We start from the raw sequence: 13,031 nt of genomic DNA on the forward strand, positions 1-13,031 counted from the left end.
AATAGTTGCTTTGAGGTCTTTTTACATACAGTAGTTGCTCTAAGTGGGCCATGAGTCTGTACAGTAAATGCAAAGCCACATCTTGCACAATCTTTGTCATTGCTCTCAGATATTGAATAGCTGTGTCACGTTCTATGGTTTATGAATATGACAGTGGAAGACAGTTTAGAAAATGCACAGATATATCTATATACAGTTATGTGCTTCCCATTTTTGGCTCTGTTGCCTTGCTAGAGCAAATGTATTTAACAACTACTGCAAGCTGGATCGTTGCGCGATATCCCATTGGTCATGTTCTCTATAAGTAACAGGATAAGTAAAATTCTTGTGCCAACACACAGGTGCTATTGATATGGTTAAGAACCACATTGTGCTACCAAAACCATTGTGAAGAAGCAGGAAATGAAAAGTGACATACAAATATTCTGAATCAAATACATGCTTTGGATCCATGGCTAAGGCCTGAAATGTTTAACATATTCTGAAACAAAAATACCTCCCCAAACCTTGTTTTTTATTTGATCAAAGAAGCAAAATCCATTTACAATAGTGAAATGTTTTATTATGTTATCGCAATCATGCAATCAGAATGACATGTGAAATAAATACAAATGGGCTTGTATTGTGATCATAGATTAGTAAAAGAACTGTAACTTACTAGACTGGCAAGAGAAAAAAGCTATTGCAGAGCAATGGAAGAAATGCTTGGGTATCGCTAAATAAAATAATTAGTTAGATATACGTTAATTAACGAGTGGCCTATGGTCTTCATTAAGCTTCAACAATGATCACAATCTCTAATTAACATGAGTTAATTTCCCTTTACACAATTTCTAGTAAAGTTATGCACAGTAGATGCCAGGATAAGGCATTTAAAGTCTATAAATAGAGATACCTTCCATAGGATGAACTGACCTTAACAGTTGTTGATTGGCAACCTTAATACTGAGCTATTGATGTCACCGTTACAGTACGGAAATTAGAATGGATAATAGTAATATTAATGACAGAGAAAATAAATGTCTTACTTGTAAATATGATGGGTGGGAATTTTGAGAATGTCACTAATGTTGGCCAGAATCATTGGACACCATCACAGACAAGCCTGTTTAGGTTGGCCAATAGGGCATGTTAGTTCTATCATAGGAGAATGGACAAGTTGACTCCTCACGAGAAATACATTAAAATTATATAGGTTGAAATCTCTGTCTGAACTCCATTTACCCCATGATAGTCTGCTAACAGCATAGACATAAGGTTCTCAGCGCTCAGCTTTCGTAAAATGTCGAAGTGATATTGAGTAGTGTTTCAAATATTAATATACAATCAGCAAGAAAATTAGACAAATTGAGGTTTAGAGAATAATTGCATGTTACTACAAACCTTCCAGATGTCAATTTATTAAACTGTGATTTCACTCATAGAATAAACTATGAACGTCTCTGGTAGGGCGTTAGTGGCGATTCATAACAGTTCCACCTATCACCAGTTATAACGTGGAATTAGGGTGAAAGTAAATTGTGAATATTGTGCCATAAACAATGCAAAACCATTCACAGATGAATAAAATATGGTCAGGATAAGTGTATACTGATACTTTTATAAAAACACATTTCCTGTTTCTAAAATGGAATATGAATATTATTTTTATATTATAGAAATATAAAAATATTAAGAACTGCAATTTGTGCCTTGAGTGCAGTTGCTTGCAAAAGTGAAGATACTGTAAAGGAGACCTCGTAAACTTTATATGTGCTTGTGTAATTAATGGACTATATTCTTATCAGGATAGAGAACAATCTAAGATGTCTAATTTTTAGGCATGCCACATTATGTGTGAATTAGGTGCAAAAAACTAAATGTATATGAAATTTAAAATGATAACATCTATTTTGTATTAGAGCTAGTTACCTGTTATATGGGGGCAGCCTAATTTACTGGTATAATCACTCCACTAATTAAATAAATACAAATTATATTATTATGTAGAATAACATTGGAAATACTTACTTAAAATCTCCACATGCAAAACCCACCAAAAACTCAGTGCTGGTTTTGCTTGATAAGATTTGGACAGGATCTGCTTAAAGATGTGAAATGAGATTAAAAAAAAATAATAATAACTGACTCTTTTCTTTCAGAAACAATGTCTCCCATGGGTAGTGCCTGATATTGAAGCCCAGTCCCATGCAATTGATCATTCCTGTGATCATTTATTCAAAGCCCTCCTCTCAGAATTACATTGTCAGCTACATATACCTTATTTACAAAAAAGATTTTTATGCTCTCATAAAAGATGCAAACAACAGCAAATGATTGTTTGCTTGTTTGTTTGTGGGTGATTGCTAGGCATGTTTACATGGGGCAATGATCAGAAATGAACGTTCGTATGAACATCCTTTCAGCTGATCATCAGCCCATATTACAGGGTCTTAAGCTGCAATAGCAGACCGAGACACAATTTTTTTTTAACTTTATACAACTCTGATTAAGACAATTTAAACACATATGTTTGCATAGCCACCACCCAGAATTTACATATGGTACAGATAGCAAGCACATATGTAAATATAGAAAATGTGATCTATAATATTATTTTATTATATGTAGATAATACAAAATGTACATTTCTAAACTGTTATTTGACCATTGTCAATACAACATGCTACCCAATTACCAGATTCTCAACTTTTGCAGTAACCAAATTGTCCTTATGGTTATTGAAGCAGATGACCAGAAAACTTGATTGCTGAACTGGGTTGTATGTGTACACCACATTACTTCTTGCTGATGGATAAAGTAATAGCTGGTGAGTGTGTTCAACTAATTATCCGTAAACCTACCTGACATAATAAGAAATTGTCCCATGGGAGTTATCACACAAGTGAGTGGCATAACTAATGCATTAAATCCATTATCAATGCAGTTTATTCTCCATAGAGGCCAAATGCGGAAAACTCAGAGAAACTAGTTGCTGTTAAATTCCAATATATTAGCAACTAGATTAGTCTACTGCTTTCCTTTAAACAGACCTTGGATCCAAAACATCCTTTAATCAGAATATTTGCTCACTTTATTTTTGCTTGTACGGTTTCTTGTTAGTGTACAAAATTGTTTTAATATTTAAATGTTTTTTTCCCATGATATGACACATCATCCCCTTGTTAAGTATCACTTTTCTTTAGAAAAAATGTAACATCAAAAATAAAATAAAAATAAAGATTTTTTTTTTCAAGAAAGAAAATGCGTGCAAGACAAAAAAAGAAAAAAAAAAGGAGAATGTGCTACAACTAGTAAGAAAACAAGAAAAATAACCAATTACATTTACTGCATATTTGTCATGATATGTTTAAATTAAGGATTAGTACATTATAACTTAAGGTCAAAGCTGGTTGAAGATATCAGTAGTAGGTCAGTAAGTACAACTTGTTTGCTTGGGAGCAACCAAGTTATTGTTGCAGCTTAAGGTTTGGGTTTTGTACATTCCCAGATATCACCATCCTACCTTCTCATACAAATATGCACATGGTAGCATGTTAAGTGTACAATCTGAAATTATTGTTAACAAGGATAGTGAATGTCATATCTAGTTCCGGAACGGTGTTGACGACTGATGCTAGGCTTTTCTCATTTCAATGGCAAGGTGGTAAACTAACTGTTTCTCCTTGGAGAAGGAATAAATTGAAAAAATCTGAGGAGGATTACTTCAGAAATGGGAAAACCAAGCTGAGACACTCTGTCTTTAAAATCTTACATTTTGTCTATGTAGTCTAGGTCTATTTGGAAAGTTACTAATGTATTTTATTTAGACTTAGCAGAAAGTATTGTGAACTTTCCACTCTGTAAACATCCAAATAATGCCATGAAAAGATTCATGAATATTGCATTTTTCCAGTTTAATGTCTATACAAATCCTACTCGGATGAGGTTTGAAGAGGTAATGTGGGTTAGACACTCCTTGGTGCCCTTTCAAATTCATGGGTCCTCCTGTTTCTGCCCTTCTTATTTTCTTGTAGGTGCTTCCATTTGTTGGGGCTAACTTGGGCATTGACATTTTTTTGTCGACGTTGTTTGCGGTCTCTTTTCCATACTTGTTCACAAAATTCATCCATACTGTTGAGATTTGGGTGGTTGATTAGCTGCATGAAGTCTCTGTACCAGATCTTCTGTGTTGGCGACATACTGTTTGATGGTTCTTTGTGCTTGTGGTTCTCGCCATCATCATCTTTGTGCAGAAGTTCATCTAGATGCTCTGTATCAATAATTTCTAGAGTCACTTTGAGGAGTGTTTGCATGAATCCATGTTCTACTGCAATACAATAATACATTCCTGAATCTTTCTTCTTAAGCGTGCGAAGGAGAAGGCCATGATCTGTTTTGATTGTACGATCGTCGACTCTTATCTGTAAACAAGGTAAAATGAAATGACAATTATGCCATTTGTTGATTTTAAAGACATTATTGTTCAGGTGCTCAGAAAATAAAAGCATTTTATATATGTTTCTTATTTAACAAATACAAACAACATCACTTTGTGGGATACACTGCAAATCTACACACAGCTAAACTGCTTACAGTATATCCAGTGGAAGATTACTAGCACCCAGGACAAACCTTTGTAACTGCATGTTTAATTTAGAAACTGTACACATCAGAATCATACTTTAGCATGGTCAACTGCTTTAAGGTCTCCACCATCCCATGACAGACCTTTTGTTTTAAATCTGGTACAGAAGCAGCTTCTCTATTCAGTTGGATCTGTTCTGCTCAGTTCTGTTTAGTTATTTGCAAAATTAGTTTTTTTGTTTTCTTTCATTGTTCTGCTCCTCTAAGGGAAATGCAGTAATCTGCCTGCTAGGAAATGCAGGCAGATACTTATTCATCATGCAACATCATCAGGGAGGTGGTATTCTCCGATTTGCTCCACATTTATTCTGCAGCAGGACAATGTCTCCAAACATAAAGCCATTGTCATTAAGAATTCTCTTCAACATAAAGAAGTATAAGGAGACCTTTAAGTGATGATTTGGAACTGAACTATAAATAAACAGAAATCCATACATATTTTGTACCCTTTTTCCTCACCTTGCTGCTTCAGCTGACCTCCTTCTAAGCAACAAAATCTTCCTGTCTAAACAAACTCCCCATATCATGCCCTATCCTATACAGCTACTATCCCTCTCTCTATTTCTTCTTACTGCTGGAGACATATCTCCTAATCCTGGGAGATTTCAAAATCTCTACTGACAATGCAACTTAAAATTCTCTCCCTCTTTGACTGCAATCTTTTTGCATTCTAAGCTATTAAATCTTTAACTGCCCTTCCAGTCCAAAAACTAGCACACCCTCATAAGATCCTCAAAAATCTCCCTATTAACACTCTTATATACTCTCTGACTCTCTATCTCACTGCTATCCACCATATTTTCCCTTCATGATGCTGATATAGCCACAGTTTTCTACAACACCACAATCACTTCAGCTTTCAACCTGTCCCTCTCCTGGATCAACTTGAACCTCACCAAAAAAAACTTCAGCATTTCCCATTCATACACCACCTTCTCATCATGCCCCCTCTCTGTTGTCTCTGGCCTGGGTACATTTATACATTTGGCTTGGGACTGATCATAGAGTCCCATAGCTTCCAATATGACCTCTATGCTTATGACACTCAAATCTACCTCTCTGTCCTAGATGTCACTTCCCATCTATCCAGAATCCCAATGGGTCCACCAGCTATATCTTCACGCTTCTCCTGTCTCTTCTTAACACTCAACATGGAAAAAACTGAATTCTTTTTTTTTTTTTCTATGTCACTCAGCCCTCCTACCAAACCTATCCATTACACCTAACATCATCATGCTATCTAACAGGTCTGCTGCCTGGAGATAACATTTGATTTGGCACTGTCCTTCATGTCACACATCCAAACCCTTACCCCCACCTGTTGCCTTCAACTCAAGAACATCTCTCGTATTCGCTCCTTCCTCAACACTGAGTGAGGTAAAATGCAACTGCATGCCCTCATCATCTCCCATTTGGACTACTGCAAAATCCTCCTCTGTGGCCTCTCATCTAGCACTCCCAAACCCCTTCAATCTATCCTCAACTCTGCTGCTTGGTTAAGCCACCTCTTGGTTTGTTTCTCCTTTGCCTTTCCCCTCTACCAATCCCTTCACTGGCTTCCCATTACCAATGTAAATCAGTAAAAAATACTAACAACTACACATCAGTCTGTCCCCTATTACATTTATGCTTTCCTTACACATCCCCAAATGTAATCTCTAATCCTCACAAGACTTCTCTTTATTCTCCTTGTGTCTATTCCTCACACAATGGTCTACAAGATTTTTCATGTGCATCCCCCATATTCTGAAACTCACTACCCTAGCACATCAGACTCTCCCCCAACATCTAAACCTTCAAAAACAACCTGAAAGTCCACCTCCTTAGGATAGCCTACCACCTGCAATAATCATGCTGACACCACACAGCCATGTTGAACAGCTTTTAGCCTAAACTTTTTTTTTTATCTTTCATTTGTAAATTGCAAGCTCTCACAGGCAGGGTCCTCTCCACCTCTGTGGCAGTTTTTTTTAAAAAATAACTTCATGCTGTAAATATATTACTAACCCACATAGCTACCTTTATCACTGTGCTGAGTTCATTCCATGCTATGGTCTACTAGTGGAACTGTAGGTTGACACACAAGCAATAATATACATTTCTTTGTGTTTATTGTCAGTCCACTGGGAACATTTGCAGTATTTTGGGATCAGGATTATATATCACTTTATGCTGACATGCAGAGCAGAAATGCTTATCTCAAGAAAGAAAAAAAAAACTACCATTTGTGTGAACCAAACTGAGGGAATCAAGAAATTTATAGTTGGAAAAAACACTTTTCCAACTTGCTCTAATTACCCAATAAAGCACATTCTGTCTTTTACCAGCCCTGTAACCTTTTACATACACTTTACAGATATTACAGCTATGGTGGTGCTCTCTTAACAATGCCTCTAAAGACCAGTGTAAATTCTTTGTTCAGCAGTGAAGACTTACAAGAAAGCACTCATTACACTCCTTGTACTTTGTCTTTGAACCTGAAGGAAACCTTAGCCGTGTTTACTCCCTTAACTGATCTGTCTTTAAAATTGAATTGTCATAGAAAGGTGATGATAACAGCACAGTTTTCATTCTGTGGAGATTTGCAGTTTTACAAAAAGCATAAGCAAAAATATTGTTTTCCATGTATATATGGAGGCTGACTACAAAAAGAAAAGACATTCTGAATTCACTCATTTTTTCCTTTTTAATTTACAAAACACAAAAGATTTTGTTAGATTTCTCATTTCAGAAAGGAACATAATTTGCTCACACTGTACATGATTGACTGGGATATAACTGATAAAAAGAAGTGCAGTCATCCTCTCATGAACTAATGGTAATACATTTACTAATGTAACTGCACTTAGACCGTGTTGTAAAATGCTAAATTTGGCATAATTTGGTACATCAACTTTTAGAAAAATACTCTACTATTGACTTTCCAAGGGTTGTGGTCTAGCCGGAAGGGAGTTTAGGGGTTGCTTAGCATGAAAAGATGCATAGCCTAAGATAAAATTTGCAACAACACCTTTCACAAAATGTAATATACTAACCAACAGTTGGTATAAAGTTGGGCAAAGTGTCTAGTCATGCACCGAATTTATCATCCACATCAGCTACTGTGATAAATTTGTTGCATCTTTAGAATGTCTTGTCTATGGATATGCTATCTACATTTTAGACAAAATTAAAGGGGTTCTCTGGGAATTAACAAAAATGAAAATTAAATATTTCTTTATTATAAATATATTCCAAAATACCTTTCATTAGTTAAAATTTTTTGCTTGTTTTGTCTAGGGAGCAATAATTAGGAGAAATAAAATGGCCGCCATCCTATTAGTTCACACAAAACCTGTCCTAATCAGACAGCAGAACAAGTTAATTCACAACACCATACAGCTGCCTCAGCCTCCTCTCTGCTCTACTTATCAGGTATTATGATCCTGAATATAGCTGATAAGAACTTTAGCTAAATCTTTGTGGGAATGAAGTTTATGAGGAGACATGGCGGACAGGACGGACTGTAGTAATGTGGGGCTATGATAATGGAGGCTGCATACAAATGCTACTGCTTATTAGCCACATCCCCACCCTGCTCTCTGTACTTCATGTCTCCTCATGAACTCCATTCCTACAGAGATTCAGCTAAAGATCATATTAAACAGTATTCAGGATTATAATCATAATCCCTGATAAGTAGAGCAGAGAGGAGGATGAGACAGTTCTTTGGCTCAGTGTTATGAAGTAACTTGTCCTGCTATGTGATTAGGAAAGCAGCCATTTAAATTTTTCTAGTGATTGCTCCCCAGACAAAATAAGCAATTATAACTATTGAAAGGTTTTTGGATATATATTTATAATAATATAATATTTAAGTATTTTCATTTTCTTAATTTCCAGACAACCCCTTTAATAAATCTACAATTATAACTCTGTTTTAATAAATCATAGTGGCAAAATCACAATTTACCATTAGTCTCTGAAATAATTATTCAAAAGCAGCCATACATTTGGCTGCACTTCATGTCCGGCCGCCCCAAACCCCTCATAAATATTTTTAAATGTTTGGGGAATTTTAAATATATATATACGGCTGTGTTCATATTGCCATGGTATGTCAATAATGGTTTAACTAATGATCAATAGTACACCAGATTAATATTCCATATACTATAGTGCAATAGTAAAATCGTGGAACTGTCTAGCCACTGCCTGCGCCAAAACTAGTCAACATGAGTTTTACTTACCTCTTCTTTCTTGTCATCATTCTGTCTCTGAAATTGCCAGAATACTGTGGCTCTCTGTGATTTTGGACTGCACTCAAAGAATGTACTGCTGTTCTCCACACCATAGATTATCTTCTCCTCCAAACTCTGTCTATGTGGATCATCTAAAATCAGGAAGAACACCACGTCAGAATGTAACTGCACACATAAAATTTTAATCCTAAACATCATATTTTAAAAAATAAAATAAAAATTTAAAAATTAATGCTGACAGTTTTTAACTTGCCCTTCTGAGAGAAAAACATTTATAAACTTTGTATGCATCTATGTGTATGACCATCCCTAATACAATTCTACTCTAATGTTATGATTCTACTACACAGCCAGAAGATCTCCTTCCTTCCCCATGATGTACAGTATATATGCTCTAATAGAGAAAATAAATAGCAATTGCCTTCAAATTATGAATAAAATTCATAGAAATATATCATCCTACATGACCAGTAAATATAGCTCACAGAGGCAGGTCAATACCTACTTGAGACAAATATTAAAACCAGAAGAGGTCTGATCTACCCTGTATGCTATATAACTAATTCAGGTTTGTGGTTTGCTATGCCTTTCCCCTTACATTACAGAAACAATAACTGTTTATGATTAAAATGTGTTGGCCAATCATATAGTTTTAGTAACTGTCCTAATAATATTTTTGTATTTTCCCCTGTACATTTTTAGAGGAAACCCCCATCAATCTGCCATTTTAGCTCTTAAAGGGGTTTCCCTTATATTTCTGTTGGACCACCCAAAAATAACCCACTTGTGAAATATAAGAAATAGTACTGTATAATAAAAACTAAATTCTACAAATTTTAATAATCTTGCCATTTAGAAATATTCAACTTTTTCCTCACTGTGTAATGTTTTATATAGCACATAAAGCAGAAAACCTATTATAACTGATCCTTCCCAAGTCAGTCAGCTTCCTTCTTTACAAGGAAATTGGGAGGTATACTTTACAATTTATGTAATCTAGCCTTGTGGCTTTCCATTTAAATTCAGTTTGTGTCTGTATGGTTAGAAACATGTTTTTTTTTTTGTTTTTTTTTATAATATATTGCAGTTGGATATTGTTTTCCACGGTTTTATAGGAAGGATTTACAATCAGTGGCAATGTTATTGAGGAAGTAATCTTCAATCCATTATTTCCATAATATATTTGCATTTGACGAATTGAGAGAACAAACACTGCACTTTAAATTGTTCTGCTAATTATTTCCTTCCACAAGAACAGAGTTTCCTGAGTATTAATCATGCTATAAAAATCACTTTACAATTACAGACCAGTATCCCCTTGGCATATTTTACTGAAAGTGGTGTTTATACTCCAAAATTTCCTCAACAAGCCAAGCAGTTGAGAAAATTAGCATTTAAGGAAGCCGAGTGAGACAAAGCATGAACATCACACCTTACATGATAAAAACACAGTAGGTTAAAGAAATATTTACAATGCCTAATAAAGAAAGAGACCACCAGAACACCTAATGACAAGGTCACATTTCCAAGGTGACCTGCAAAAGGTAATTAAAAACCAACAGTCCTGGCTTCAACCAAGTGAAGGTGCTCTATCTTTCTCTATACCACACAAGTAGAAAACCTATTACCACTCAATCTATTCAGAAGAAGAATTTCCATGAGGGGAAAAAATATATATAAATATACTTAAAAATATATATTTCATAGTGACATATCAAAAGTTTTGATTGGTGGGGGTCCAAGTCCTAATAACTCTACCGATTGCTAAAATGAGATTGAAGCTCTCACACAGAGCACTGTCTTTCCTCACTGCTGGAGGCTAACTGGAGACAGGCTCATGTACTTTCTGTTGATCCAGTCTCCTGTAGCGAGGCAAGACAATGCTCCTTATCAGTATTTCTACACCTTCATTTTAGAGATTGGTAGTGGTCAGCACCACTATGACATATCAAAACTAGTTTTTTTTAAATTACAGGTAAACTTTAAATGGTATGAATAGTCTTTTGTTTGATTTAATGGTTATGAATTAATGGATATGAGGGTTAATAATATTTGGCAATCATAACATCTTGGGAAATACCAGTAGATTAATTGGGTTCCTATGAAATAGGTTCTAGTGTGTCTGTGCCTGCGTGTGCACAATACATTAATTAGATTGTGAAGCTGGGCATATGCATTACACTAGTGTTGTCCAAACAGTTTTTGATGGGACAGGCCAATCGTTTATTAATCAGGTGATATTCATTCGCATGATATTGGAGAGAAAAAAGGATCAGGCATGTTGAATTTGAATATGCCTGATCGTTTCTTATCAAGAGAGATAATTTGCTATCTGAGCTATCTGGCAGTGGCTTACTACCCCTCTCCCTAATGGGAACAAATGCACATGCAGGTGATCCCATCATGCACATGTATGGGAAATTCAGGAAGAGCAGTAGGAGGACAACACATGTTAGAGGCTGTTTACATGTCATTTTTGGTTTACATTGAGTATATACATTATAAAGGAATTGAAACATATTGCTTGATGTACCCAGAGTTTATAACTGGGAAAACCTAATTCAAAAGTGCATACTCTTGACAGCTATCTCTGTATACACAGTCATAGAGGGAAGGCTGCCAATCACTGACAGCCTCCTTGAATTCAAAGCCCAGAATGAGCAGGAATTTAAATTAATAAATTACAAGTTTTACTGAATCTTTTTCCATAAAAATATGTATCAATCTGCTCAGCTCTTCTTACCCTTTAACATGCTGCCTGCACAAAAATTTGCAATTTTCATGGTGACAGGTTCCCTTTAAAATATAACTGTTTTTCAGATGATAGTATAAAATCTTCATATCTTTATTTAAAACCAGAAAGGCTTCAAGAAAAAAAAATTGATACTTAAAAATAAAATTGGGCAGAAATGTATTAAAATGTATGCGCATAAACATATAAGTAAAGAAACCCAGAAAGGTAACCATAAAATTGACTATGTCTATATAGGTTTTTTGCTTTTTTGCAAAATGTCTAGAGAGCATTATTGGTGAAACAATGGTGCACAGGATCATGCAGTCTTAACCACAGTGCACATAATTTGCCTACAATTTTTAAGACATTTTATACAGGAGGACAAAATTTCCACAAGAAATGTATTTTATTTTTTATTTGGGACACCTACATTAGCGGGCATTTTGCTTACTTTAACATTTTGGAGATGAAAAACTCCTTATAACCCATGGTAGATATCTAGTGGTTGAAATACAACAAAACAAAATTTAATGAAAGTGTGATCTTGTACAGGGGTTCTCTTCTCAAACAACATGGCCATAATGCATAATATATGGTATAATCTATCATATAAAATCTGTTCCGGATAAGAAGTGGCCTTCTCAAGAGGTAGTCTTTTGGAGAGGTTTCACTGAAATTTACTGCATCGATAGTGAATAATTCCTTCCCATGAAAATAGAATAAAGATGCCATTAACTATGTAATGTATGAGCTTATTTTGTTTTCATGTACATTTTATATCCTAAAGCTTTGATCAAGGATTGTGTGTGACTGAACTTCTTATCCAAGAAAACTGTTTAAATAGCAGCCTCAGTGAACGAAAGCAAACTGTGGCGGAATGACCTCTTGTTTGTTTTTACTAGCTTTCATCATTTTTGATGGTATATTCAGCCATCTGAACATCATACACAAAAATAAAAATCAAGCATATATCATGTGGTTTATAACAGTTTCAGATGTTCATCTACTTTGGGAAAAGTGCAGAGATGGAAACTATGAACCGTAAACCTGATCTGCAGATAGCACATATAGAACCATTCACACGAAGATACGAATACATGGTGATCAGATGTAGAATGCTTTGTTTTAGAAAAAATTTTGTCTAGTTTCTGGGTAATATATCAGATCTACTCTGTAATGCATTACTGTTTATTAATAGGTGGTGTAATGATTAATGGTACAGAAGAAAGTGCTTTAAAATGTATAATATGTCAGTATGGGGAATATAACTCCAAGTTCCAGATGATTAACATAAAAAGTATATCTATTTTATACAGATTTGATCCTTCATGCTATTGAAGAATATGTACAGCAACATTTATACAAATAAGCACAGATATACTATCTAAAGGTGCAATATCACAAGTCCTTAGGGGCGGCATTAGTTATTG

General features: G+C 35.1%; 1 protein-coding gene across 1 annotated transcript in view; it reads right to left on the reverse strand.

Moving 5' to 3' along the window:
• Window positions 1-226: 226 nt before the first annotated feature.
• Window positions 227-13,031, reverse strand: part of SEMA3A (semaphorin 3A) — a 278,725-nt gene continuing 265,920 nt past the window's right edge. The window contains exons 16-17 of the mRNA XM_040413132.1: window positions 8,856-8,998; window positions 227-4,403 (exon numbers count right to left, since the gene is read on the reverse strand). Of these exons, the coding sequence (XP_040269066.1) occupies window positions 3,948-4,403; window positions 8,856-8,998 (599 nt within the window). The 3' untranslated portion in view covers window positions 227-3,947. The remainder of the gene's footprint in view (window positions 4,404-8,855; window positions 8,999-13,031) is intronic.

The sequence above is a fragment of the Bufo bufo genome, chromosome 1 (genome assembly GCF_905171765.1).
Source record: "Bufo bufo chromosome 1, aBufBuf1.1, whole genome shotgun sequence".
NCBI classification, from domain to species: domain Eukaryota; kingdom Metazoa; phylum Chordata; class Amphibia; order Anura; family Bufonidae; genus Bufo; species Bufo bufo.